The 27,283-nt window shown below is 43.1% G+C and overlaps 1 protein-coding gene across 2 annotated transcripts in view; it reads left to right on the forward strand.

Annotated features, from left to right (window-relative positions):
* Nucleotides 1–21,841, forward strand: part of TBX15 (T-box transcription factor 15) — a 99,166-nt gene extending 77,325 nt beyond the window's left edge. For both annotated transcript variants that reach the window (XM_082060280.1, XM_082060279.1), the window contains 2 exons: nt 3,464–3,561; nt 19,597–21,841. In XM_082060280.1, coding sequence (XP_081916406.1) covers nt 3,464–3,561; nt 19,597–20,381 — 883 coding nt within the window. In that variant the 3' untranslated portion in view covers nt 20,382–21,841. The remainder of the gene's footprint in view (nt 1–3,463; nt 3,562–19,596) is intronic.
* The last annotated feature ends 5,442 nt before the right edge of the window (nt 21,842–27,283 follow it).

Genomic DNA, 27,283 nt, shown 5'->3' on the forward strand with positions numbered 1-27,283 from the left:
AATAAAGCTGGCAGTGAGTCCTCTTCTGATACTTTTTTTTACTTCCTTCATAAAGATGGTGTGAGAGGGGAGAGTTTATGGCCTGATAGACAGTTTGAAGTCAATTTTTCAGTGCAGTTCTTTGGAAGAGAAAGTGGATGCCACATGGATAATATTCAGCACACTTGGTACCAAGCAGCCCTCACCAAAGCCCAAAAGAAGTTGTTGAGCTGCTGAGACTTCAGAAATGCTGAAAACAGCATTTATTACTCTCCCAAAATGTCTCTTAGCTGGCCAGGTGGGCTTTGTTTCCCCATTTGGGGCTGGAGCACACAAGGAATAGCACTCCAGTATTTCTGCTGACTAGGACAGTGCTGCCTTTCTGTTCTGATGGTGGAGGTCTGTGGTGTGGTACCACACTAATACCATAAACTGCTGTGGGAGAGAGGGCTGTTAGAGTTGACAGTGATGGAATTTCTTGATTCCCACTCCCTCACCCTATCTATTTCTTACAAAAATAGCAATGCATCACACACAGAAGAAAAAAAGATACTGAAAGATTGAGGACAGAGTTGTAAAATCACTCACACAAAGGTGTTCTGACCCAAGCTGTTTTTGCATGGCTGCATATTGTTTATGAGCAATACTCTGTACCTGGGGTGGTAGGTACCTGTCAGGGTAGTACATGAGGCTGCTCTTTCATGGATCTTATCTGATGCATAGAAGAATGAGAAAGTTCACTAAGCATGTATTCTGCTTAGATATAATTTCAACCCCCCCCCAACATTTGTTCTGCACAAATTTAAAAAAACAAAACAAACCAAAACAAAAAGAAGAAAACCCACAACAAAAAAACCCACAAAACAAAAAAAACCCCCAAACCGAACAACAGGAAATAAAGGATGATCTAGTATGCAAGGGCCTATATTTTGTGTAGGAGAACTGGACATAACTTTTAACTCTTATCACCCACATACTTAGGGTGTTTTAAAATGGATGTTCAACATGTGCACACCTCTGAGGAACTCTCACTTGGGGCAGGAAGAGGAAAGAGGTGGTTTTAATCCAGCTGTGGAATTTGGCATCCATTCTGCAGGTACCTGTGGCTGCAGTGCTGCCCTGAGCATGACATGGCAGTCTGCGAAGCTTCACTGTTGCTACTGTCAGTGGCAGTGTGGAACGTGGAGGGAGACAGGAGCCAAGGAGCCATGTCTACAGCAAAAGGTTCTAGACCTCCTGCCCTGGAGGCCTGGGAGAAGCATGTGGAGAAGGTGGATTGCTGGTGACATCCCTCCTTTCCCTGTTATAAGGGGCAAGAAAAGAGAGAGGCTCAATTTGCTTTTCAAGCTGCTCTGGTACACTCAGTGCTGCCATTTACCCTTTGTCAGCTTGAAGGCAGACTGGAATCCAAAACCCTGAAACCAGTATATTATTTCTAACTTACTCTTTTATTTCTTCTTTTTGTTATCTCCTGACTATTCTCTATTTTCCTTTTCTTTTAGAAGTACTTATTATATGGTACTTGTGAGAACTGCATTAATACAGAGGAATGTTGTTGATGGAGAGCTAGAAACTGTGAGTCAAACTGAGCTGTGAATGATGTAGGCTGCAGTCAGAGGCAGGGGTAATTGCTTTAACCTGCCTTTACTGTTTCCCTGAGTCAGCTCCTGTTAGGGACTGGAATTTACTGGAAGGGAGTCATGAGAGCAGAGTTAGAAATTAGATGCTGGTGCAGAGTGGGGTTATGTGCACGGAGATCTAATGCCTGAGCCAGGCTGTGTGAACACTGGTTTTAGTGAGCTGGCCTCCCTGCTTTCCCTCACAATCCTTGTGGCAGACACAGACCAGCTGGATTAGCACAGCTGGAACTTTCAGTCTGCCTTTTTGGATGTATTACTTGGTTTAAATCATCAACAGCATTCAACAGCAGGTCTTCTTGCATTGTGACTTGCTCAAGGCATTTTATGCGCTCTGGATGTACCAGAAAGTCCTCCCTCAGTGTTTGGGCTGGGGATTGTTCCGCTAGGCTGCAAAAAGGTATTGTTCTCTTCCTGACTGTGTGTGTCAAGAAGCAGATGGAGTCTGAACATGTTTGGCTTTCTCATACAGGGAGCAGAGGAAATCTTGAGGGTGGTACAGGTAATCGAAGAGCTGCTTTTGCACAGAGCCTGGCTTAGCAGATGGGTTCATATTCTGTGCTGCCTTGTTGTCTCTGAGCTCCATGAGCTGGCAGAGGCCACTCTATTAACCAAATAGTTTTGTTGTAATGTGCTCAGCACTAGTGTGAGACTGCTATGCAGAGATGTCTTCTGTTTCTACTTCTAACAGCTTAGCAGCTAATAAACACCATGCGACAACCTCTCTTCTAAACCTCCTCTTAAAATACAGAGTTTGGTTTGCCAACTCCAATGTATTTAAAGCATCTGAGCTTCCGGGGAGACTTTGGAAAGTTAACTGAGTGAGTGGAGGCACGTGCAGAAAGACATTTTCAGAAGCAAAAGGCAGCTCCAGTAACAGCTCAACATCTGATGAGAGGCTCTGGGGATGTTAGAGCCTTTTGCATTGAAAGGCGATATGTTCTTGCATTTGACAAAGCATCTCTAGTTGTGTTCAGTCAGTGTGAGGGCTGTAACCTGCTGCTGGGAAAGAGGCAGGGTAACGTTAAGTATGGGGAATGGAGCGAGATGCAGCTTTCACAGAGGAGAAGCTTTCCTGCGAACAAACTCTAGGGAATTGTCTCACAAAGAACATGAGGGTCTTTTCCAGATACTGCACCTATGTTCCCACTGAGCCCACAGAGTTAGAGACTCAGCAGAGCTAGTATTCTGTGAAAATAAAACCAAACCTGAGGTGCCAGCCCTTGAAGATGAAAAACTGTTTTCATTTAATTTTTTTATTTTTCTCGATGGTACTGTCTTTGCAGTGAGTTAGAGACCCAAAGCAGAGATGCCACTGACATTTTTATAAAAAGCCTCTTATGCATTTCTAGTTGAAGTCCAAAGCTAAGGAGAGTCCTTTTTTGACAGCTTCCTATAGCACTTCAGAACAGTGTCTAGAATCAGGAGGTGGTAGGGAAAGGCAATTCACAAAATCTCTCTGATTCTGTATCCTGAATCCCAGACCTCCCTCATTTGCATGACAGCTTACATCCACAAAATATGGAAGCCTGCTCTCGTATAAAGCATGCCTTGAGGTCATGTGTCCCCTGCAAAGCAGACAGAAAGTTTGTGATCCTTGTTAAAAAGAAGGCAGCACTGGAAAACTGTTAGGAGCTTTTGAAATTCTGCGCTGGGGAAATTTTGTTTTACTCTGGTGGTCAGCACCTGTGCAGGAAGGCTCACTTGAGGAATTCACAGATGCCAAGGTGACCTTTCAGTGGCTGCTGGCAGCCTGTTAAGTGAGGTCAGAGCCCTCTTCCCCCAGCTCTGATACCCTTGTCAGCTGACTGACATTCTTCTCTCCTTGTTTTATTTTCATTGCACAGGACAGGGCTGGAGGCCATTATGGAGACCTACGCCTTCTGGAGGCCCCCTGTGCGCACTCTCACCTTTGAAGACTTCACTACCATGCAGAAGCAGCAAGGTGAGTGTGCAAAGGGCTGTAGAAAGAGCAGGAGAAGAGAGTGTAAGAGCAGCTATGTGGTCTGCTGTGTGCCTGGTGGCCTGGGGGGTTCATGCACCTCATTGAGCTCTTGACTGCTGTGAAGGAACACTGAGCAGAGAGGATGGATGGAAACAGGGGACAAGCTGTGCCTTCTGAGGCGTAATGCAACCGCTTCACCTCCCTGGTGTCCCTAGTGCACCTAAGAGCTAGAAGGAGGAGCAGGAAGGACTGCAGGATTGGGAGAACCAGTCCAGGTACATGGCATAAGTTAAGTGTGAAGAGAGCACAGAGAGACCCTGAGGAAATGCTCCAGCATGTCAGGCATGTTGTTCTCCATTTATATTTAGAGTTTGCCATTTGTGTGGCAACACAAGGGGAAGGGAGATGTATGTCCTCTGGAAGGTTTAGGAGGCCAGAAATGTGCCTTCCTATAGGATCACGCTGCCTTACTTTCAAAACCTGTTGGCCTTGCTGGAGAGACTTTCTGTTGGTACGAGGCTGGGAGGAGTTGTTGGGTAGGCCAAGTGTTTTCCGCTTGTTTATGCTGTGTCTTTTCATAGCTTCTGCCCTTTACATCTCTCATTTGTTAAGTAGGGCTTTCATCTCTAGTTTCAGGCAGTGTTACTATTTTTTTTTTCTTGCATGACTAGGACTTCCCCATTCATTTCTTCGCAGCTATTTCTAATTAAAAACACAATGATCACTGGGAATGGAACTTTTTTTCTATTCTAATATAAATGCAAGAAAAAGAACAATCAAAAACTGTGCTCAAATGTTTCACTTGTGTTGTTAAACAGTCAAAACCAAATGCATGTGCTGTGTAGCAGATTCTTCATCCTCTCACACTTGAGCTTGATGTCACCCCAAAATTTCGCACTGGGCCTTGAATCCACCTAAGGATGGCACGGTCTCCTTCAGAGGGTGGGTAGCAGCCAGGGCTGCCCATTGCTGGGACAGGATCAGAGGTATCTCTTCTGGCTGTCAGTCCCCAACCCTGGTTCCCTATGCAGATCTCTGGAGCCCAGGTCACCTGCTAAATCATTTTTCTGATGGCACAGCACTAGAGAAGGACAGGCCACACTCCTGTGGCTGTGTTAGACTCCCCATGCATGACCTTTAAACAGCTGCCTAACCCTTCTTAAACAGCACAGCATGGGCCAGGAGAGGCTTTGCATAATCTCAGGGGCTTGTGCCGATAAGCACTTGCGGTGGGGTATGTGGTCAGAGATGGGTTAAAGCAGGGATTCAGGAACATTTTCATCACTCACCTAAATAGAAACATAACAACCTCTTTTCCTGGTCATGATCACTGAAGCAGCCTCCCTCCTCTGTCTCACCCCCTATTTGGGCTCTCACCCTTCCCCTCCCATTGGTTATCAGATAACATCCTAGTGGCAAGTCCAGCTATTGCTTATGTGGTAAGGTAATATTAGGAAAGGAAAATATTTAATGTATTTTTAGCTTGTTTTAATATAGTTCATCAACTGAAAAAACAGGAAGCAAGCCAGTATCCTGTGACCAGCCAGCTCTGTGCAGACCACCACCACTGCACCACAGACCATGAGGTTTAGGGCAGCCCTTAACTAAAGTTGTGTCCATGGGTCAGTCTCCAAACTTTGTAACTCATTACAAAACAATGCTCTTAGCTTTTAATTTAGCCATGCAAAATGACCTAAAGATAAGGGATCATAAATATCCCCTCCCTCCATCATAGTGTTCAGCTCTCCAGTGACTGCTGTAACTAGCTGACCTCTGATCTCAGCGATAGGTGCAAAGCCAAGGTACAAACACACTCTGTTTTAATTTCTGGCTGCTGGCACAGCCCCCAAGGGCCAGCAAAAAGATACCAGTTTGGAGGCTTTGAAATTGCTGGCAGAAAGAACAAGAAATGCTGAGGTAGGTTTAAGCCACATGTGATTCTTCCCCCCAAACGTAAGATGACCAGGATGTGCAGTGTCCATCTCCTATTCATCTCCTTGCTTTCAAGCACATGAACTCTGTGACAGGTAAGTAAATCACCAGTGTTTAACAGCTGACCTCAGTGTAAGTTATTGCATCTTGGATCCTCTGAGCCTTAGCCTGTCTTTTCATGTAAGGGTCCGTTGCCTAGGACTCAACTCCTCTCCCTGACCTGAAGTTTCAGTGCTCTGAGCTGCATGCTGTTATCTCATACCCCTGCATATTTATGAATTAGAAGATTTCAGGGTATTATTTTAATAGACACGCACTTGAATTCCAGATCATGTTGCTGTCTCTAAAGCTGAGTGAATATTCGGCATTTCTGAGGAATTGCGAGCCTTGAATTGTTAGCTGGGAAACTGCAATGCAGCTACAGGAGACTTTTGGGACCAGGTGTGTCCCACTGCAGCTTCAGATGAAGGCATGTTTGCTGCAGAACCAAGATAAGAGTAGGAAAAATTGCCACATGCCTAGGAAGAAATATCGATGAGGAATGAGTTATGGTTGTTCAACCTGGAGGGGAGTGAGACAGTGCAAAATAGTACTGGAATAAGATGCTGTCTGTGCTGGATAGGAAAAAAAAAAAAAAGAAAAAGGCTGCAGTCGTATGAAATCTTGTGAAGTGCTGGAACAGATCCTCTGTAGAAACTGTGGAATTCAGCTCTGATTTTCAAGAGATCAGTCCCTCTCACTGTGGTAGGAAAAATGATGCTTTCTGGGGTGGAAGTTTGGGACCTAGGCAGTATAAATATGGTGCCTTCTCTTCTTTCCAGATGGATTTTCATGTGCTAAGGATTGCTATGGGTTCTTAGCTTTTATTTTGTCACTGGGTAATTTTTTCATGAAATAGAAATATTATCTGCCTTTTCCAAAACTGTTTCATCAAGCAGATCTAACTGAATTATTGGATTAGGTTAGATATTTGACTGAGAGAAGTAACTGTAGAGGTGTAATAGATTTTTGGAGAGCATTTAACTTGTTGCCACATGTGCCAGCTTGGAAAAATTAGCATTAGCCTGTATTAAGAAATGAGTAGCTGACTGATCTCAAAGCTGATGTGATAAATGTGAAAACACCATCCAGTGAAGATAGTCCCTATGTTGCTCTGCAGAGACTGGTTTCAGTACTAACTTGTCCAGAACTAAATGAAACAATGCAGTTGCTAAAAGGTACAAATCTCATAATGACTTTAAGGTTGTCAGTAATGATGGGGACAGAGGTATGAAGAGTAATACAGATTGCTTGGTAACCTGTATGCATTCAAATAAAGCATGACTTTTAGTTCAGCCAGATACAATATCATGTGTCTAGGAAAAAAACTTTGGATGTACATACCCACTGAGCGTGCTGGAAAGTGTTGGCACTGACAAGAATTTGGACGTGTCAGTGGATAAGCCACTGCACAGGCAAGGGACAGTGTTTGTAATTCTGTGATAAAAAGTGACATGCAATCTTTGGTGTAGGAAAAAAAAGTGGTAAACACTGGGGAAACAATTTCCTAGCTGCAAATTGACACTACAGTATGGTCTTCCACAGTACGTGTTTTTAAAGAATGGAAAGAGATTGAAGAGGATTAAGCAAAAAAAAAAAAAGTAGGAAGAGCTATTGGATAGATGAGAGGAGATACCTGAGAATGAGAACTTAGCTTACAAGGTTAATAAAAAAGAATATAAAATACTGAATCTTTATGGCTTATACTATCTTGCAGAGAGAAGAATACCTGGTAGCATTGTGTCATCCATCCTCAATAGACTCTTGTGACTGCAGTTTTCATGTTTATATGACACAACTGTATGGAACATGCTTCATTCAGGTGGCTCTGATTTTTCTATTCTAACTGAATGTTCATCCCTTTTTGTGGGATGTTAAGAGATAAGGAGAACAGAAATTCCCACTCATCCACCTTCTTCATGCAATTAATTGTTTTACAGGTTTTTATGTCCCTCTTTGCTTCTCACTGTGAATAGCACCAGTCATTTCATTTCTCTTAATGTGGAAAGTTGTCCAGGTTCTTAACAATTTTTTTTTTTATTTTTAAAACAAGTCTGCACAGAGTATTCCAGGTGCATCCATATGATACAATTATCTAAAGGTGGTATAATTTTTTCCACATTATGCTTTCTTCCATTCAACATGCTTCCTAGTGCTTTACTAATTTGTTTGGCCCAAGCTATATGTTGAGCAAGGGCCATAGTGACAAACCAAATCAATACTTGGCGCACTGGATGCAGCTGTTTCATACAGGGATTTAATAACTTTCTAATCTGCACAATGACAGGTTTCAGCTGCTACACAAACTGGGGAGCCTGATATCATGACCAATCACACAGATGCCTGGTGAGGCTGACTCTAGCGGTCCACGAGCTTTATTTGCATGTGTTACTGTTGAAGTGAAGTGCATCAGTAAGTCTCTGCAGGTCTGTGACCATAGTGATCAGTGTTTCATCCTACCAAGGGAAAAAAAACATGCCGTGAAATCCTCTGGCCTGAGTACAAAACCTGTCTTTTGGAGCACAGAATCAAAAAGTCATCATGGCTTTACAAAAACAAGCACCATGTTTGACACAATCAAAGCAGATATGCAGCCAGTTTGAAAACAAAAAAAACTAACAAAAAAATACCCCCAAACAAAACCTTTGCAAGACTAGATGATCTTTTGAGGTCCCTTCCAATCCCAAACATACTCTGATACTGTGAAATATGCCGAAAATGGCAGTCCAGGGGAGGCTGACCTTCTGGAGAATGATGTCACCCACTCTGCAGTCTACTTTTTACTAGGGAAAAAGGGGGCTTGGGATTATTGAATGCACATGGCAATGAGATGTGGGGGAAGCCAAGAATCTATTAAAGTCTTTAATTGGAATATATTTTCAAAATCTAGATTGAACCTTGTCCAGATTCTCATTATAAAAAAAAAAAAAGTATGGCCCAGTTTCTTGATTTTAACAGGGAACATTAAAAAAAAAAAAAAAAAAAAAAAAAAGGAGAAGGAAGGGAAAAGAACATAAGAAGAAAATAAGAGTTCCAGTAACTCTGGGATTGTGTCACTTTCCAAGAGTAAAAAGAGCCATTGCTGGCTTTTATGTGATATAGTTTCCCATGAGATATTGAGATGAGCAGATAGCTATCAGTGACTGTAAGTTTTCACAGAATTGCAGAATGCTAGGAATTGGAAGGGACCTCAAAAGATCATCTAGTCCAATCCCCCCACCAGAGCAGGAACACCTAGATGACGCTACACAAGAACGTGTCCAGGCGGGTTTTGGATGACTTCAGAGAAGGAGACTCCACAACCCCCCCGGGGCAGCCTGTTCCAGTGCTCTGTTACCCTCACTGAGAAGAAGTTTCTTCTCAAATTTTAGTGGAACCTCTTGTGTTCCAGTTTGAACCCATTATCCCTAGTCTTACCATTCGTTGTCACTGAGAAGAGCCTGGCTCCATCCTCGTGACACTCACCCTTTATATATTTATAAACATTAGTGAGATTGCCCCTCAGTCTCCTCCAAGCTAAGGAGACCCAGCTCTCTCAGCCCTTCCTCATACGGGAGATGCTCCACTCCCTTAATCATCTTTGTTGCCCTGTGCTGGACTCTCTCCAGCAGTTTCCTGTCCTTCCGGAACTGAGGGGCCCAGAACTGGACACAATATTCCAGGTGTGGTCTCACCAGGGCAGAGTAGAGGGGAAGGAGAACCTCTCTCGACCTATTAACCACCCCCCTTCTAATACACCCCAGGATGCCATTGGCCTTCTTGGCCACAAGGGCACAGTGCTGGCTCATGGTCATCCTGCTGTCCACCAGGACCCCCAGGTCCCTTTCCCCTACACTGCTCTCTAATAGGTCATTCCCCAACTTATGCTGGAACCTGGGGTTGTTCCTGCCCAGATGCAGGACTCTACACTTGCCCTTGTTATATTTCATTAAATTTTTCCCCACCCAACTCCCCAGCCTGTCCAGGTCTCACTGGATGGCAACACAGCCTTCTGGTGTGTCAGCCACTCCTCCCAGTTTGGAGTCATCAACAAACTTGCTGATAGTACACTCTGTTCCCTCATCCAAGTCGCTGATTAATATATTGAATAACACTGGTCTCAGTACAAACCTTGAGGCACTCCACTAGATACAGGCCTCCAACTAGACTCTGCCCCATTGACCACGACACTCTGGCTTCTTTCCTTTAGCCAGTTCACAGTCCACCTCACTAACCGATCGTCCAGACCACACTTGCTCAGTTTAGCAGCAAGGATACTGTGGGAGACTGTGTCAAATGCTTTACTGAAGTCAAGGTAGACCACATCCACCACTCTGCCATCATCAAGTTTTGCCAGGACATAGACACTAGCAAGGCACTGTGACAATGCTAGAATAGTGATCAGTATCTGATCCCATCCATAAAAGTTGATGACTTATGCAAGAAGTAAAATTGAAGGTACCATGGCAGCTAGTAAAAAGAATTGCCTCCTAAGCAAAATTTCACATTGAGTATGAGAGTCACACAGTGTGGTATATTGGCAGGTTGGCAGCACATAAAATTTTCCTTCTCCCTTGAATTACTGTTTTGATATGTGCACACCAAGTCCGCAAAAGTTAAACATCTTAGCTTTGACTGCTGAGTTCTCAAGGCAACTTTCCTTTCAAATAGTTCTTCTTCACTTGAATATGTGTCTTGGCAAGACAACTGCTGCTGTCTCTCTTATCAGCAGGTATCTTTGGTAGCAGCAGAAATGCTGCTGTCTCCAGAGGGTGTGAAAACTGGCAGTTGAGTACAGCTCTAACTATCTTCATCTGAGAGGGAACATCGTAATGCTGCAGTCTTGTGTTGACAAGGATATGCAAAAAAGGCTCTGTCTCTTCCGTGTGGAAGAGATTCAATCTGTTCATTTACTGCTGGAAAGGAACAATGTTTTCCTGTAGTAGTGATGAGTCCAGACAGACCCTAAGGCTGCATGATATATCAGCAGATGGGAGACAGATACCCTGAGCTGAGGTGCTGCTGTTTTTCCAGCTTCCCTGTTGGTAAACATTCCCCTTTTTGGGCAGGCATCACCTCTGTCTTGCAAAGTTTGTCTGTACTGCTTGTTACTCATTTCTTCTCTGATATAATACTCTTCTCCACATTGGATATGGTGCTCAGAGAGCTGCCCTGATTGCACCCATCTGAAAAAAATTGTGGATGCACAAATGTGTATTGGCATCAAGTGGAGGGAAGACTCAGCTCTCCAGAACTTCATCTCAAGGCATCAGATGTGCCTTGAGGCACAAAGAACCAAATAACTGCTAAGATCCTTTTGGCTTTATCTGATATTCCAGATCCCCAATATAGCATCTCCCAAAAAAGTGGAGCTGCTGATGTCAAAGGAGGCTGAAAAACCTGTGAATACCTTTGCTTTTGCATTTGCTTTCTGACAGCAGCCGTTGGTTCTCCCAGCCATGCCATGAGGATAATTCAGATGCTGCTTCCCCTTCAAAATCAATTGTGAATGGTCTAGGTTATTGGCAGAAGGTTTGGTCTCAATTATCTTCTTGATTTTTTTTGACCTTGAAGAGGAGACTGGAAACAGAGCAGTTGTTGCCAGCGTTATTGGGATCAAGAGCTGATTTCTGTTGCGTGCTTCAAATGGCTGGTAGATTGTTTCATCTAAGCCAAGCAATGGGGAACAAACTGTTCCAGCTTCTTGGTTGAGCTGCAGACACTTTTTCTTCAGGGTAGGGGTGTTTCTGGTGCTTCAAAGTCTCATCTTTCACAGTGAAAAGCTAAAATACTCCCCGTAAGTCTGCGCTGCTCCCCAATGACCTGAAAGGAGCCCAAAGCACGTTCTTACTCCAGGGAGGTGTTTGCACCAAAGTCTAATTACAGAAGCCTGAATTCTGTTATCTCATGGGTGGTGATCAGATTTCATGTGAACGTATGGAGAGGGACAATGATAGTTCAAAGATTTACACGATTTCCTCAGGGTGGCATATCATTTTGTCATGAGTGGAAAGTGGCGTGTGCTTTGAGCTTTCCACAATATTGCAACATTTTTCCTCAGTTCAGAAATTTTGAACCACGGTGTCTCTGGGGTTTTACGGTTGTTTATTGTATTTTTTATCTTTTAATGTGCTGGAGCTTCCAGAACCCGAGTTGACCCAGAGTAGACTCCATCAAGAATGGCAGAAGTTTGCAATTTGGTTTACTTTTGTCACCACCAAAGAAATTGCCATGATTTCAGTTAATTTTGGCTGCAAAGTTGCAGCAGCTTCTGTTGTGACTTTCTGAAGGATTTGTGCCACAAGGAGTCCTCTTCTGCATCCTGTTTCCATTCAGTGTCATCTCCTGGGGTAGCTTTCATTACATGACCCCTTTGTCAATGTCAGTCCCCAGCTGATGGTTGTAGATGAGAAGGATAGTCCATAATTATCACCAATGAGCAATTTTCTCTACTAATGTGGGGGGCTCAGAATCCCCCAAGCCTGAGTTGATTTGATCTGTCTGTACTTGAAGATGCAGAACAGGTGGGAGCTGGTGTACAGCTCACCGTAGTATTGCGTATGCCACAGTACAACTGTTTACACACAAGACAGAAAATCACATCCAACCCGCCTTCTCCTGAGACGGCGTAGAGCTGGCCCAAGATTACCGTGTGTTTATATGGGGAGCAGAAAGCCTTGTATTAAAGACAGTCTGGAGGGACTTAGAAGGGGATGTGTGTCTCACTTCTGGGAAAGATCTCTTGGTGCTCTGGAAATAGGTGGGAAAGGAAATCAGATGTCTTGAATTGTACCTTTTGTCCACATTGGAAAAAAAGGGTTGTTTTTTACCATCAGATCTTGAAAGTATTTTATCTTGGGGGTGACTGAGGCAAGTTTTATCTCTAATGTTCTGACTGCTCAGTTTGTGTTGCAGAAATCTGTAAGAGCTAAAGGGAAGTAAAGTGTTATTCTGAGTTGTTCTAAATTTACTATTAATCCCAGTGACTCTTGTAATTTGAGGCAAACCTATAAAAAAGATCCTTCTCTATAATTCACTAACATTAAGTATAATTTCTTTTCATTCCTCACTTTTGTGCCATACAGTACATACTTTTCCCCTTAAATCTACTGCTGTAACAATCTTTTTTGGCACTCTGTGAGCTGTATCTCAAAGAACTACAAAGCACTCTTTATATTTCCGCTACCAACCCAGCAACTTGGCACAAGGTAAATTTTGTGTCTCATTTGGGCCTTTTAAAGATTTTACCAGCGGATTCATAATTTGATAATTGGCCAATGGCTCTAGAGAAAAAACAGGCAGCTACACTCCATGAAGACAAAAATGGCTCTCATTCCTATGAAAGAGGGAAGTTCTCATTCCTAGAAATGGGGAAATAATGAAGAAATAGTCTAGCACGTAACAAATCAGGTGTCCCTGCCCTTGCTTGGTGAGAAGACAAGGAAGAAGCATCAAAGCTGTTTAGTTTTTCAAGATGGTGAAGAAGAAACTCAGAGGGGTAGTAGTGGCACAAGAAGGATGTGATAAAGAATCTTTCAGTCCTTCTGAAGGTTATAGGTTTGAGTTTTGGAAAACTAGAAATGGGAAGAGAGACCTCAGGCTGTCAGTTATACTTGCAAGGCAAAATTTGTCATGACATTTGAGAGCAGGAGTGACACCTGATTCTGTGGCATTTAGATGCCTAGACATGCAAGTAGGTGTTGAGCAGGACTGAGGCATGTGCTGCTCAAAGCAGGAATGAATCCAGGTTTGTATGAGGCCTGGCTGTTAAAGGACATGAGATCAGATGAAAACAGTGGCACCCTCTGGCCTCATACTCTATCAATCAGATCACCTGGCAATCTGCACAACCCCTCCTTTATTACCATCTAAGATTTCCACACTCATGCAAGTACCTAATTTTTGTCCTGCAACCAGAAGCTGCAGTAACTTGGAAAACAGAGACTAAGTTTCATAAAGCCATACCTGGGGTGCATGTATGTGAGAAGTGCACAGAAGAGGAAGAAGATTTAACCTTTTTGTTCAAATTTGTTTTCCTGCTTGCATGCCTTTACATTTATTTACTGCTGTGTCTAAGGGTAGAAGATCACAAAAAACTGGGAAAAGATGGTCTCCCTCATGCTTTAGAAAATCCCTTTACACATGCGTACATGTCTGTAGAGCCTTCATAAAAATCAGACCTTTCAAGAGTGACTTACAGTACACCTGCATGCACAGGCTTCTCTGTCTGTGCTCCACGCTGGCCAGCCGTGCCAGCTCCTGGCCAGCTCCATTTGGAAAACTGGAGAGCTGCATTAGCATGGCTCTGTGCCTGAGTGAATATAAGCTGCCTCTCAGGAGGGCTTATTAGCTCAAGCGAAGCACGAAGAGGAAAGCCATGAGCCAGATGAATGACTAGTGGCCACAGCCCATCTTTTCCACACCCTCAGGTGCTCAGACACATGCCTATCACATGGTGCAGATGCTGACGTGTTGGGTGTGTGTCAGAAGAGGGGCTGTGGCTCCCTCAGGAGACTGATCAGCAGGGCTTTGCACTGATTGCTCCCAAACATTTGGCATTCAGGCTAGGTCCTGCTCACATCTGAAGGTGGAAGAAGATGGCTGGTCTAAGGCTGTGGGCCAGACACTGTCCTACTGGGCTGAGTAGAGCCTCTGAGCCATAGGCTGGCCATGCTGAACCTGCAGCCCACATCTGTGTCCATGATAAGTGAAACTAGCTTGGAGGTGGAAGTGGTCTGAACTGTTTAAGAAGTGACTGCATGCAGAGAATAACTTTGTGCTGGCTGATACATCAAAAACTGAAATCTTAAGACAAATCACCTCGTGGTTCCCATCCTTGTTAGAAAGTCAAGGCACAAGCTCTGAGGACCCTCAGCCACGTCTGTTCTTAATGAGACTGTGAATACCAGGTTAGCATTGTTGGAGCCCAACCGTGCCAAGAGCTGGAGGCAGCAATCGAGTTGTCCAAACTACTCTAAAGCTCTTGTCTGTTGCACAGGACATGGAATTCATGTTCAGATATCTTGTGTTGACCGCAGCTTCATCTTGTGCTTGTTCTCTTCCTCTGCACTAAGCAAGGATTTTGAGGACTGAGAAGTTTCTATGGAGGCACTGCCGGTGATGGTAGCAACCGATGCCTGGAAATGTTAGCAAGGAAAGTAGGCTGCGGTTCAGTCCAACGTGTGATATATGTGCACCTTTCAGATAAAGGAGGTTGGGATAAGTTGTGGGTCAACTGGCTAGTGTGATGTCGTTCATGAGAGAGATCCTAGAAATTTTGCCATGTGCAATTGCTTCAGGCTCACTTGGCACTTATGCTCTCTCCTTTACCTCCATGTTGCCAGAAAACTCCCTTGGCTAACACTAGCTGCTGACAGATGTGTTTTCCATTTACACAGCAGTGTTAGAAGTTCTCTGCGTGACCTGCCCTGTGTGGAAGAGGTCCTCTTTGCCTTTCTGACACTCTGGAATGCTGAATGCTTTAAGAATACTCCAGTCCCTAGTTTTAATGCACATCATACCTGTGGACTGGGTATGTTTGGGCTTGCAGTTAACCCTGACGTTGTGATAAACACAAGCTCAGTCTAGGTAAAGGCAAAAGTAGGGATGTGTTGGGAACATACAGAGAGTCAACACCATTACCAAGGCTTTGAAGGACACAGGTGACAGGAAGTAAAGACCAATCATAAGCTACTTGAGATGAAATTTTAATGGCAGTTCTTATTTGTATCCAGATGGGAAGCTGTAGTTTCTTCCCTAAACCTTATGGGCAGGTATCTGATATTGGTGCACAGCCAGCATTTCTATATGGTGTTCACAAGAGGGCATGCTGGCTTGGGGAAGAAGGTTTGCCTTTACACCCCACCATATCCACAGGCTTTCCATTTTCCACTATTATTTCATTCTTCTTTTTCCCACCTCCTATCTTTACCAATAATTTCTTAGTTCTTGGTCCAGTTTGTGGGTTTTTTTAGCATTCTTGCACTAGATAATTCTCCACTTCCCCTCTTCAGAAATGTTCCCCTCTGTTTGATAAGGTCAACTTAGTTACCACTCGTATGCCCAGTCACAGAGCAGGTTCCTTTCAGGATAGCACCAGTACTTGGCTAAGCCCTGGACATAACGGCGGGACACTGTGAAGACAGACACATCCATCTGCCATGTGGGGCGGGGTTCAGTGTTTGAAGTTATGGACCTTGCATTTTATACATATGTGACTTGCTGACTGTACATATCTGGCACTGATGTATGCAGGGCCAGAAATGGTCTTCAGAAGACTGGACATAACTGTGATTAATCACTCTTGAATAATCATAACTGTTGAGATGAGAGATACTGTGACATTCATGGTAAATGTTGTTGGTGTTGGCAATTATTTCTGGGACAATAGTAAGTAGAGAAAAGGAAAACGGGAAAATTATTGAGGGATTCATTTTGTTTTTCCTTAAATGTGGTTTCACTTGACTTAAATCAGACCTAAATGTAGCCTTGTGTATCAGTTTAACTAGATTGGTTTGTATCCATGCCTTCCATTAAAACAACATACACATCTGTGTATCTGAGACTGTAGTATGGTATGGATATATTTGCTGGGCTTGCTGCCATCTCTAGGGGTATTTGGCTGACTTAGTAACAACTACAGTCCAAGTCGTAACTTCACAAAAGTCCGGGTTGCATTTGGCCCACACTTAGTGCTGCCAGCAAAGATGAATCAGAAATATTGTTCAGAGCAAAGTAGGGCTGTTTGCCTTTTGAAGAGGAAGAGTGACATGGGCCTTGCTTTGTGTTGTTTCCTTATCCACCTAAAGATGTATTCTGCAAATGATCAGAAACTTCAGGCTTCTGCATTACGCTCTGTTGCAGCAGAAGTCTGGTGTGTCACGTGCTTACAGCTGGCATTTGCAGCAAAGCATTATTGAAAGACAGTTATCAGGTCTGGCATTTGCTCCTGTTGATAGATCTTTCACCTCCTCATCATTTTAAAGTTAGGGAGAAAAGAAAAAAATCTTTTGTTTCCTAGTTACTGTGTTGTCACTTTGAGGTTTTTCCGTTGGCCTACAAATAGGAGCAGTTCAGAGCAGAATCGCTTTAGTGGCCCTTTTAGGGTAACCAGGAATGTACAACTCAGTGTTTCAGTTTCAGAACCATTAAGAATACATTGTAACTGCTAATCAGAGATCTGTACTTACTCTCTGGAAACAAATCCTCAGTTGTGGGTAGGACAGAACTGTAACTCCTCAGCGGATGTTTAAAGCCTAATGCTCAAGGTAACTGCTCTGTGTGCTCTTCTGCATAGTTTTTGAAGGTTAACAATGGGGCAAAGGACGACTGAAACAAAGACATTGTAGTTAATAATTTATTCTACATATTTTTCTTCAAATACATCATTAAATGCTCATACATCTATACATATGTATTTTTACTTATTCTCGAAACACTGTCAGCAAGTAAGTCACTGTTTGAACTTTGCTTGTGAAATATATGGGATAAAAAATCAAGTGTGGAATTACTGTGGGTCAAATACATCTCACTTTGTGCTGTATTTGTTTTGTGATTATGTGACCTCTGTATTTTGAGCTTTGATAGTGAAGTGATGATATAAGAACTCACCTGTCTGCCTGCCCTCTCTGTCAGAGGTTATCCTCTTTAGTGCAGGGCTAACAGGGAAATGTGTGTCTGTACTTGTGTATCTCAGTTCAAACTCACTTTCAACAGCAATTAGAACTAAAACAGACTTTGCAGTGACACTGCTTGTGTAGAGGCAGATGTTCCCTGATCCTACTGCAGTATTGACAATGTGTAACAGAGAGACAAGGAGAAAGACTGAAGAAGGTACCATCTTCATTTACCACAACAAAATTAGGCAGAGATTGTCTGTCAAGGACTTTTAATGAACCAGGGAACTGCACCTTTTAAAATAAATACTAAATTAAAAAAATAAAAAAATCACACAAAAAATCTTAGAACTTTGGAGCAAAAATGGACTAGCAAATTCGAGTATTTCAGTGTTGTCAATGACGGAATATAGAGAGCCCCTTATGCCATTTCAAACTTTAAATTTTCTCAGTAGTCATAATGGAGATTGGACTAAATACTTCTCTTTTATGCTTCTGAATGAATGTCAAAAGAAATCAGTGGCTTAGCAATGAGCATTCATCCCGACAGTTGGTAATGGGAATGACTGCTTCGAGTTAGCAATACAGAAACATGCATTTTCCTGATGCTGCCTGAGTCAGTGGCAGACAATCCAGACTGTGCTTACCCAAGGCTGATTTTCTTATTTTTCTGGCTCTTACTTCAATTTTTTTTTTTTTTTAATAAAAAAAAAATCCCAAATATTTTAGTGTCTTCAAAGTTGTATTTTCACTCTAAAGCCCGATTTTGTTTATTCCTAGATGTGTTAGAAAGAGTCAGATATCATAGAATCATAGAAGAGTTTGGGTTAGAAGGGACCTTCAAAGGTCATCTAGTCCAACCCCCTGCAATGAGCAGGGACATCTTCAACTAGATCAGGTTGTTCAGAGCCCCGTTCAGCCTGGCCTTGGATGTCTCCAGGGATGGGGCATCTACCACCCCTCAGAGCAATCTGTTCCAGCATTTCACCACCCTCACTGTAAAAAATTCCTTCCTTCTATCTAGTCTAAATCTACCCTTTTTAGTTTAAAACCATTATTCCTTGTCCTGTTGCTACAGGCTCTGCTAAAAAGTCTGTTCCATCTTTCTTATAAGTCCCCTTTAAGTATTGAAAGGCTCCAATAAGGTCTCTCTGGAGCCTTCTCCAGGCTGAACAATCCCAAGTCTCTCAGTCTTTCCTCATAGCAGAGGTGTTCCAGCCCTCTGATCACCTTTGTGGCCTCCTCTGGACCTCCTCCCACAGGTCTGTGTCTTTTCTCTGCTGAGATACAATCTCACATTCTCACCATAATGAACTGACACAGAATCCATCTTTCTAGTGCATCTCTTAACCATTAGCATCACCTGTTCTCTTTTCATCAAGCAGCACTACATTTGGTTCCTCCCCATTTTGTAGAAGACCTAGACGGTTCTCAAAATCCTGCTGATTTTTTCCCACAAGGTGACACAAGAGAAAGCTGTCCCTTACTTTTGAGCCTCAATGTGCAATCTCTGCCTTGCTTAAATTTTATCTGCACACTCTCATTCCCCCTTTTCCAGTCCCTTTGCCTCTCATCTGTCATCTTCTAGCCTTATCAGTTGTATTCCTAGTTCCTCTGGTTCTACTTATCCCCTGGTCAAATCTCTTCACCAGCACCTCTTTGCTCCTTTTTAGAAGAATATTCAGTGTTAGTTGCCCTAATGCAGAAATGTGATTTCATACAACTGGAATCATTGGAATGAAAAAAGTTTCACACCAGAAAACTACATTCCTTTTAGCACAGAACTGATTTTCCTGATTGACCAAGGAAACTTCCTCTAACTCAAAATCTTGCCTATAAATAATCTCTTCTCAAACTCAAAATTGTGCCATCAGCTTGTTTACATCATTTTCAGTTTGTTACTGTTCTTGGTAATATTACACAGTATTGTTTTCCCAGGTCAGAATATGCGAGCATTCCTGCTGTGAAAAATTATCAATTCTATCATTCATACTATTAATAATGTATAATACATTGATACTACCAACGTGCATATATATCAACATTTTGTTAACACCAGTACACAACATATGGAACTCCTTTTAGAATTAAAACACACAATTTAAAATCCTGACACATCCTCTTTCTCTGCTTAGAGGAACAGACAGATATCTGGACTTACAGAGTGGTGCTTTCTTGCAGCTTTTCTCACTGCCTTTGATTACTCTATGGCATGCTTGCTTCCTTCTCCTGTTTTAAAAGGGAAGAAAATCTCTGTTGAAAAACAAAATCATAACAAAAAAGCAGCAGGAAAGACCAAGGGATGCTATTAATAAAATGTGGTGTCTTGCCAAGAAAGGCTGAGTTTTCCATCAGCCATTTTTACCACCCTTGTTTCTTTATTAAACTAAGCTGTTCTTTAATGAGACCGTCTCATTTTACAGATGTGGTCCCGGGCTCTGAACATCCTCCCATGTGTTTTGTTTTACAGGAGGCAGCACAGGCACCTCCCCGACCACCTCCAGCACGGGGACCCCGTCACCCTCTGCTTCCTCTCACCTTCTCTCTCCATCCTGCTCACCTCCAGCCTTTCATCTGGCCCCCAACACTTTTAATGTTGGCTGCCGGGAGAGTCAGCTTTGCAACCTCAACCTGTCTGATTATCCCCCGTGTGCCAGAAGCAACATGGCTGCCTTGCAGAGCTACCCAGGGCTGAGCGATGGTGGCTACAACCGGCTGCAGAGCAGCACTGCTTCTGCCTCGCAGCCTTCCGAAACTTTCATGCCTCAGAGGACTCCATCCTTGATTTCAGGAATGCCAACTCCTTCCTCCCTGCCCAGCAACAGCAAGATGGAGGCATACAGTGGCCAGCTGGGGTCCTTCCCCAGCTCCCAGTTTCAATATGTCATGCAAGCAGGCAACCCTGCCTCCACCTCCTCCTCTTCACACATGTTTGGTGGTGGCCACATGCAGCAGAGCTCCTACAATGCTTTCTCCCTGCACAATCCCTACAACCTCTATGGATACAATTTCCCTGCTTCCCCCAGGCTGGCGGCAAGCCCAGAGAAACTCACCACCACCCAAAGCACTTTACTCTGCTCTTCCCCGTCCAGCGGGGCCTTTGGAGAGAGGCAATACCTTTCCACCGGGATGGATCACGGGATGCACATGATCAGCCCACCCTCTGGCAACCAACAGACGGCCAATGCCTGTGACAACAGACAGTATGGTGCTGTTCAGGGCTCCTCCTCACAGATGTCTGTGCACATGGTCTAACAAGAGGTGCCTCTCCTTGGCATCGAAGGCAGCTGGACCTTCATTGTTTCCATGGGTAAATCCATCCCAATATCTTTTTGTCTTCAAACTTATAGTGGAACTAGTATTGTAATGATAAAAAAGAACACAAGTCACCTATGTATGTGCCACCGAACCTTGTGGAAAGCCTTGTCTGACAGCCATTGCAGCTTGTTGTAGCCCAGGTCCTCCCGAACTGGCATGGTGTATTTGCTCTTTCTGGACATTGCAGAGAGAAGGGTATGACTTTAATGGGAAGCTGGAGAGAAGCAGGTGAACATACCATTTATGCATTAACTCTCAGCTTGTGTGGGCTCTTGGAGTGGAGGGAACCATGTCCCTGTGCTATCTCCTCCAGGCGCGGAAGAAAGGCCGCCTCCCAAGGCTTCATCCTCTGAAGCTGAACTGCCCATAGCTTTAAAGACCTCTGCCTTTCCAGACTGTCCCTTACTGCTGAAGCAGCTCAGCCCATTTCTGAAGCCAACAGTGGCCCATGGCTCCTTCTCCCGCTGTTGTGCAGGAATGGCATTGCTGGGCTGGAGCTTCTCCTCCCAAAGAGGTTTCTGCATTTTCACTATGGCTCTGCCCAACTGGCAGTTTCTTTGCAAGGGTCGAGCTTAAAAGCATCCAGCTGACAGACAGAGATGGGAGAGAGAGAAGAGAGACAAAAGCTTTAACCCACAAGTGAGCCTCAGGCATAAGCAGTGACTGATCTTCAGAAAGATGCGTGGAGGTTCAGCTTCTCTTGGCATGACCAGAAGTGATGCACACAAACCAAACGGATGACAGCCTTTGAGGGGAACATGTGTCCTGGAGCACTCGACCCAGTGGGAGGAAACTCTCCAGACTGAGCTTATGGGAAAGAGCAATGAGAAAAGACAGACCTGCTCTACAGAAGTGAAGCCGGCTTTCCTCACTTTGCATGCAAGCATTGCCATAAAAAACCATTAGCGTTTCAGGAATAGTGAGGCCGAGTATTCGCCAGCCTCCTGCCTGCCACATGATCTCTGTTTAACCAAATAGATCATTGCCTTTTGACATCTTTCTTTACTCTTTTCTTCTTCTTCCTTTTTTTTTTTTTTTCTCTCTCTCCTTTTTTTTGTTTTGTTTTGTTGTTGTTTTTTTGGTTTTTTTTGGTCTTCAAATCCTTTAAAAATAAGAAAACAATTGTAGCTTGGTGCAAGCTATGCATTTAAGTTGTGTGAAAATGCAAATACCAAGTAACAGAATACAGATATTATTGAGATTTGTTGTGAGGTGTTGTAGATAAATGTATTTATATGCCTAGTGAGGGATTCAATATTATGAATATAAAAGAGGGCAATAAAAATGGTATGTAAAATATGTATGAAGAAAAAGGTGTATAAAGATTTGCCCTATGCACGGAACTCTGTTTCTAAGTGCCAAGCACAGAATGCGCTAAATAAATCTTTGCAATTGTTTCCTCTGTGTTTTTCTCTCTCTGTGAGGCTTCCTCAATGGTCTTCTAGAGACAGACATTTTAAAAAAACTGTCACGCGTGTTTGCACAACAGAGGAAATGAAGACACAGTGCTAAATTGTGAAGTCCAGGCAATATTACAATAAAAATAAAATTCTGTCTTCTTAAGAAATTTTAAAAATTGAGTGGTTGGGATTTGTAAGGCACCTGCCTTCACAGGAAGTGTGTCTTATGGATACTTAGAGTTATTTTGATTGTTGAAGTCTAATAAAAAGTGATTAAGAGTAATTTTTCACATTTAATATAGAAAATAATACTTACAAATGACAGTAAAATTTGTGTCTCATTTTCAAATGTCATTTTGGGGTATGTGTTACCTTTTCATTTGCACTACATTTTCTATATGAGATCAGAACATTAACACTGAAAACACTGGGGAAGCTGAAGTCCCCTCAAACCTGGCTGTAAGTTATATCTGCAGAGTTTACAGCTTTCTTTTGTCAATAAACTTTTTTTACTGAATTGAAAAAGCACCAGGAAGGCAGAAAGACCTTGAAAGACAAATTTTGCAAGCATTTCTTAATTTTTATTTTTACAGGGGAAGATAAATATACCAATGCTAGTCCCAGCTCTGTGCCTAGTCTGTCCAACTGCATTCTGGCTTTTACTGTGTCTAGCCCTGGATGCTTCATAGAACGGTTGGAGACACTATGAGTGGGAGTGAATCTGTCCCTCCTTTTGTTATCTTCTGTTAAACCCTGTCTTTACTGAGGTGTACCCTGCTACATTTGGACTCCTCCCAATTTGGCATAACTGAAAAAAGTAACTTTGATAAGTCTATGAGCCATTCAGTCTTCTATCAGTATCCATTGCTTTATAGACGCCAAATGTCATTACAGTTGTGTTGCCTGTTTACTTTGTTTAGCTCAGTCTTTCAGATGTTTCCTATAAACTTCACTAAAGCTGGCTTTTACTTGGTTTCTCCTACAAGAACTGCTACATTATTGCTCAAGTCTTCTCCAAGCGGTTGACAAGTTTACTGATTTTGAACCATCTTTGGGAATGAATTGATCTCCAATGTTAATGCTTTTCCATGATCAAAATATGTAAAAAGCAACACCAGCATCACTGGTGCCTTCCTAACCCCATCTGGTTCACTGCCTTCCAGACTAGTAAGTTTGCTCCTGTTTGCTAGTAAGCAAACTAGTAAGTTTGCTTCCTCGTACATACAGATTGTGCAGCCCTTTGAATACCAGGGAAAGAAATCACACTGCTCAAGAGCAAAACATTGCTCTTTCTCTTTTATTCTGTTTAATTCTTTGTGAGTCTGTATTGCAGCTAATAAGAAAGTGTGATTTAATGAAATCTAAATAATTCTCAGTACCAAACTGTGTGTTTCTTGATGAAAACAAGAAATTAAAAATTATCACTGGAAACAGTCACTGAAGAAAGAAAAAGGCATAACCTTCAATATTAGCATGAATGGATTCCTAGTTTCTACGCATTTTAGTAGGAAGTGCTGGCAAAGAGCTTTTGGAATTGCCACTCAGAATCTTCAGCAATATCATCCTGCAAGTTATTGAGCACCCTGTCCCTGATCCAAAAAAACTCTCCAGCATACTGAGATATTACTCCATTTGATTTGCTTTCATATGAAACTCATTTACCTTAGGGTGAGCATTTATTGACCATATTTATTAACATATTTATTTAGCTCTTATGTGGCACATATATACAATGAGAAACCTTAGTTACATAGATAGTTATTCCTTAATTTTAGCATATGTTTGTGTGTTTTGTTGATACAGGGTCAGAATATTCATCACCAGGACTGAAAAAGAACAGGAAAAAAAGAATTAGAGAGATTTCCTGGTCCCAAGATCAAAGTTGTAAGTACACAAATATGACTGTGTGAAAGTTACACCGACAGTATATGAGGATTAAAAACAAGCTAACAGTGAAATTGGGAAAAAATGGTAAACTTTTTCCTTGGTTGTCACTGTGCAAAACAAAAATAGAGCAGTGTTTGGAGGGCAGTATCAAAGATAACAGGCTAAAGCATGTTAAAATTATCTACTTAGTGTTCAGTGAGGTGCACAGCTGAAATCCTCCTAGGATAATACTGAGCAGAAAGCCTGCTTAAGGCCTCAGCATCCCCCTCAGAAACACCAGGTGAGTACTGATTTTGAAATGGACCCAGGTATGACAGAGGCATCCCGTGTAAAGCAATGGCTCCTCTCCCACCACCACCCCCACAGGGACACAAGGCTCTGAGCTATTTGTCATTTTTTACCAAGGCTTCCCAGATCAGAGGTGATGGCAATGGGTAATGGGAGAGATGTACCCGTGCCAGTCTGTGGGATCCACCTGGGACCAGCTTACCTGGTGGGTGGCCCAGGTTGCAGTACACACAGCAGCTACCCCTAGAAAGCTCCTTTTCCTTGGGCGACTGCCCTAACCACAGGGCTTGAGAGCCCACCTGTCATGGTCATGCTCTCATCCAAGAGCCCTTTGATTGCTCGTTTGCAAAACATGTGTGCGTGGTAGGCAGAGGTGGCAGCTGTGTGTTTCCTTTCTCCTTCCTTTCCTACTTCACCATGAACATTTGAACCCTTTGGCCAACTTTAAGTGGCTTAGTGTGGTTACAGTCACAAAGATTTAAGTTATTGCATGTTTCTTTAGATGACACAGCAGAGGAGGACAGGGCCCTTATTAATTTTCCCAGTGCAGAGAAGGCCACCATGTGACGTCTCCTCATTCAAAGAAGCCACACAAGGAATAGGTATCCTGTACTCCTCCCTACCCCAAATGTCATCTGGCATATGCATGTTGTTAGACACAATAGGATCTATTGAGAGCTGCAGAAATCAGGGGTCTTTACTTCACCACTCCTAGGCTGACTCATTTGCTATTAGCCCATATAGGCTTCTGGCTTCCAGTCCCAGAGAGAGAGATGCTGGAAATTTAAAAGGTGAAGCATCATGTACCTCTTTGAAGAAGTACCCTTTTTTTAAAAAGTCCAATTCAAATGCCAGGAAGAGTAGTGGAAATCTTGATGGTAGGAGATCCCTCAACTTGCAGCACTGGCTGTTCCAAATGCAAACTTGGCAACTTGTTACACAAACAGAAAAGATGGGGCAAAAATAATCAGCTTTGCAAAATTTATTTAGCTTCATTCCTTGATGCACACTGACAGGCACAGGACATAAATATTACTGTGACCACAGTCAGTGCAGCTCAGCAAAACCAGGACATTGCACTCCAGTGCAACATAGTGTTCTTGGAGGGAATGTAAGCACTATGACCTAAAGCAAAATGCTTAGGTCACCACTACAGCAAAAATTACAGATGACTTGCTCGTGTGGCTGATTTATTGCATCCTGGGTGAATCTTTACTAATGCAGGTGAGGGCTGACAGTCATTTGCCATTAAAAAAACCCAGGCATTCAGATTTTTTTTTGCCAGCACAACTAGGTGTATTGACCTAGAACACACATTCTATGTTAGCCTACCACTAGCAGATGAGTTTTTCTGGGTGCTGTTTGTTGGGCATCATTCTAAACAAAACAACAACAACATGAAAGTGCACCCAAGGACTGAGCAAAGGAATGCCTGAGCATGCCAATTACATGCTATAGATGCACTAGAAACGCAGCTATAAAAGCAGTTGCAGAACTTTGTAAGGAGAGTGCTGGTGTGGCCAAGAGGTAATTTGCTATAAATAAGACAGTTCCTGTTGGAGGACCATCTGACTCCTTCAGCGCTGTTTCTTCCTTAGAGAACCAGCCTGCAGGACCAGGAGTTTTGGCCAGGTCTGTAACCCAGCATTTTGAGTACACTGATGGGACCATTTCTGAGAACTTGTCTGTTGGTCTGCTGTAGGCTCCAGCTGACCAACAAAACTTCTGCTGGAAAAGCGGCTCACTCAGTCTTCTGACTGCTCCTTCTAACTTGTCTGTAATTGCTATCTAGGAAACTGTATAGAATACAGCTAAATTCCCTGCAACTCTTTTCAAGAGTTGTTTTTCCATGTCAGTAACTCTTGCTTTATTACCTCAGAAGAGTAACATGACCACAGATGGCTGGAGTGGTGTGTGGAGCACACCTCTTTAAATATTAGCTCCTTTCTACAATAAAAATTTCCAACAATTTGAACGTGCCCGAAAGAAGGACTGGACTATAAAAGAACATTTCACACAGCTACTTGCTGTCGTGTTGCGATAGCCCAGTGGAGAGCATGGCTTCTGTGTTGGCAGCAGCTCATTCAGGGAGGAGAAACAAACCTCCACAGTAGGGTTAATTGTGCAATAGTCTATCTCTGGAGCTCGTCTTTTTTTTCTGACTCAATGTGGAACTCATTGCATGCTGTGGGGGAGAAGGATTAGGAGCCTGTATAATTTTACACTGGTTGAAGTTCCTACAGATGCTGTTCTTATTCCAGTAATGTTCTAAATTTGTTGAGCATTTTGGAAGCTCTGACATTCAGCTGGATAATGACCTTCTCTGCTGAGATAGGATGACTTCTGTGGGCTCGTCTCGGGTGCTTTCACAAGCAGTCCTAGGCTTTCTTAGGTCATGTCTCCCCTTGAGCATCCAGCACCACACGCACCTCAGGGAACTATTTTCCAGCTGACTGGATGCAGCAGTTCTGCAGAGACACAGAGCTGGCTCAGTGGGGACTGTGAGCAGAGACCATCAGTCCTTCTCTTAGGATGATGAGCAGGGTAGTGCTGGTTTAGCCAAAAAAGAGAGGCTGCCTGCAGGTATTCTCAGGGAAGGTGCCTGTGTCTGGGATGGGATTTTCCCTCCAGACCACACAGATGACAGCCCTGGGGACGTGCTGCAATGCCCACCACCTTCCCAGTGTTTCCTTTCCTTTGTAAGAATCAGGAGTGCCTTGTGAGGGGTGACATGGCTTTGACCTCCTCTCCTATCAGAGCTGGTTTATAACATTTCCTCTAATGCGCAGTCAGGTAATTGCACATTAATAGAGTTGCATTTTAAGCTGGTGTCACTGGGCGAGGAACAGGGGTAGAGGAAAACTGCAGTCAGTTCGTTATATTAAATAGATAATGTGGTCTAACGACTGGACATGTGAAGGAATTACCTCCATCTGCCTCTCCCAGTAAAGGGGGAACAAGTTGCAATGCAATTAATCCAGCATAAACTTAAGTACAGCCTGCCAACCATCCAAACCAGGACTAGCACTGTACTCCATGGTTGCTATGCAAAGGTCTGTATATAGAAATATTAAGATTAGTTAGAAAGAAGTATGAACACAGATGTGAGTGTAAAAGCCCTAGAGGAATGTGAGATCCAGGTTTCAGAAAATGATAGGTACTGACAGCCAGGAACATGATAAACAGCATGAAACTGGTAAACACTGAAGGATGTGTTGCTTTCACCAAAATCACAGCACGGATGATCCAACAGCAGAAAACCTG

The sequence above is a fragment of the Streptopelia decaocto genome (genome assembly GCF_964273445.1).
Source record: "Streptopelia decaocto genome assembly, chromosome: 1".
Lineage (NCBI taxonomy): Eukaryota > Metazoa > Chordata > Aves > Columbiformes > Columbidae > Streptopelia > Streptopelia decaocto.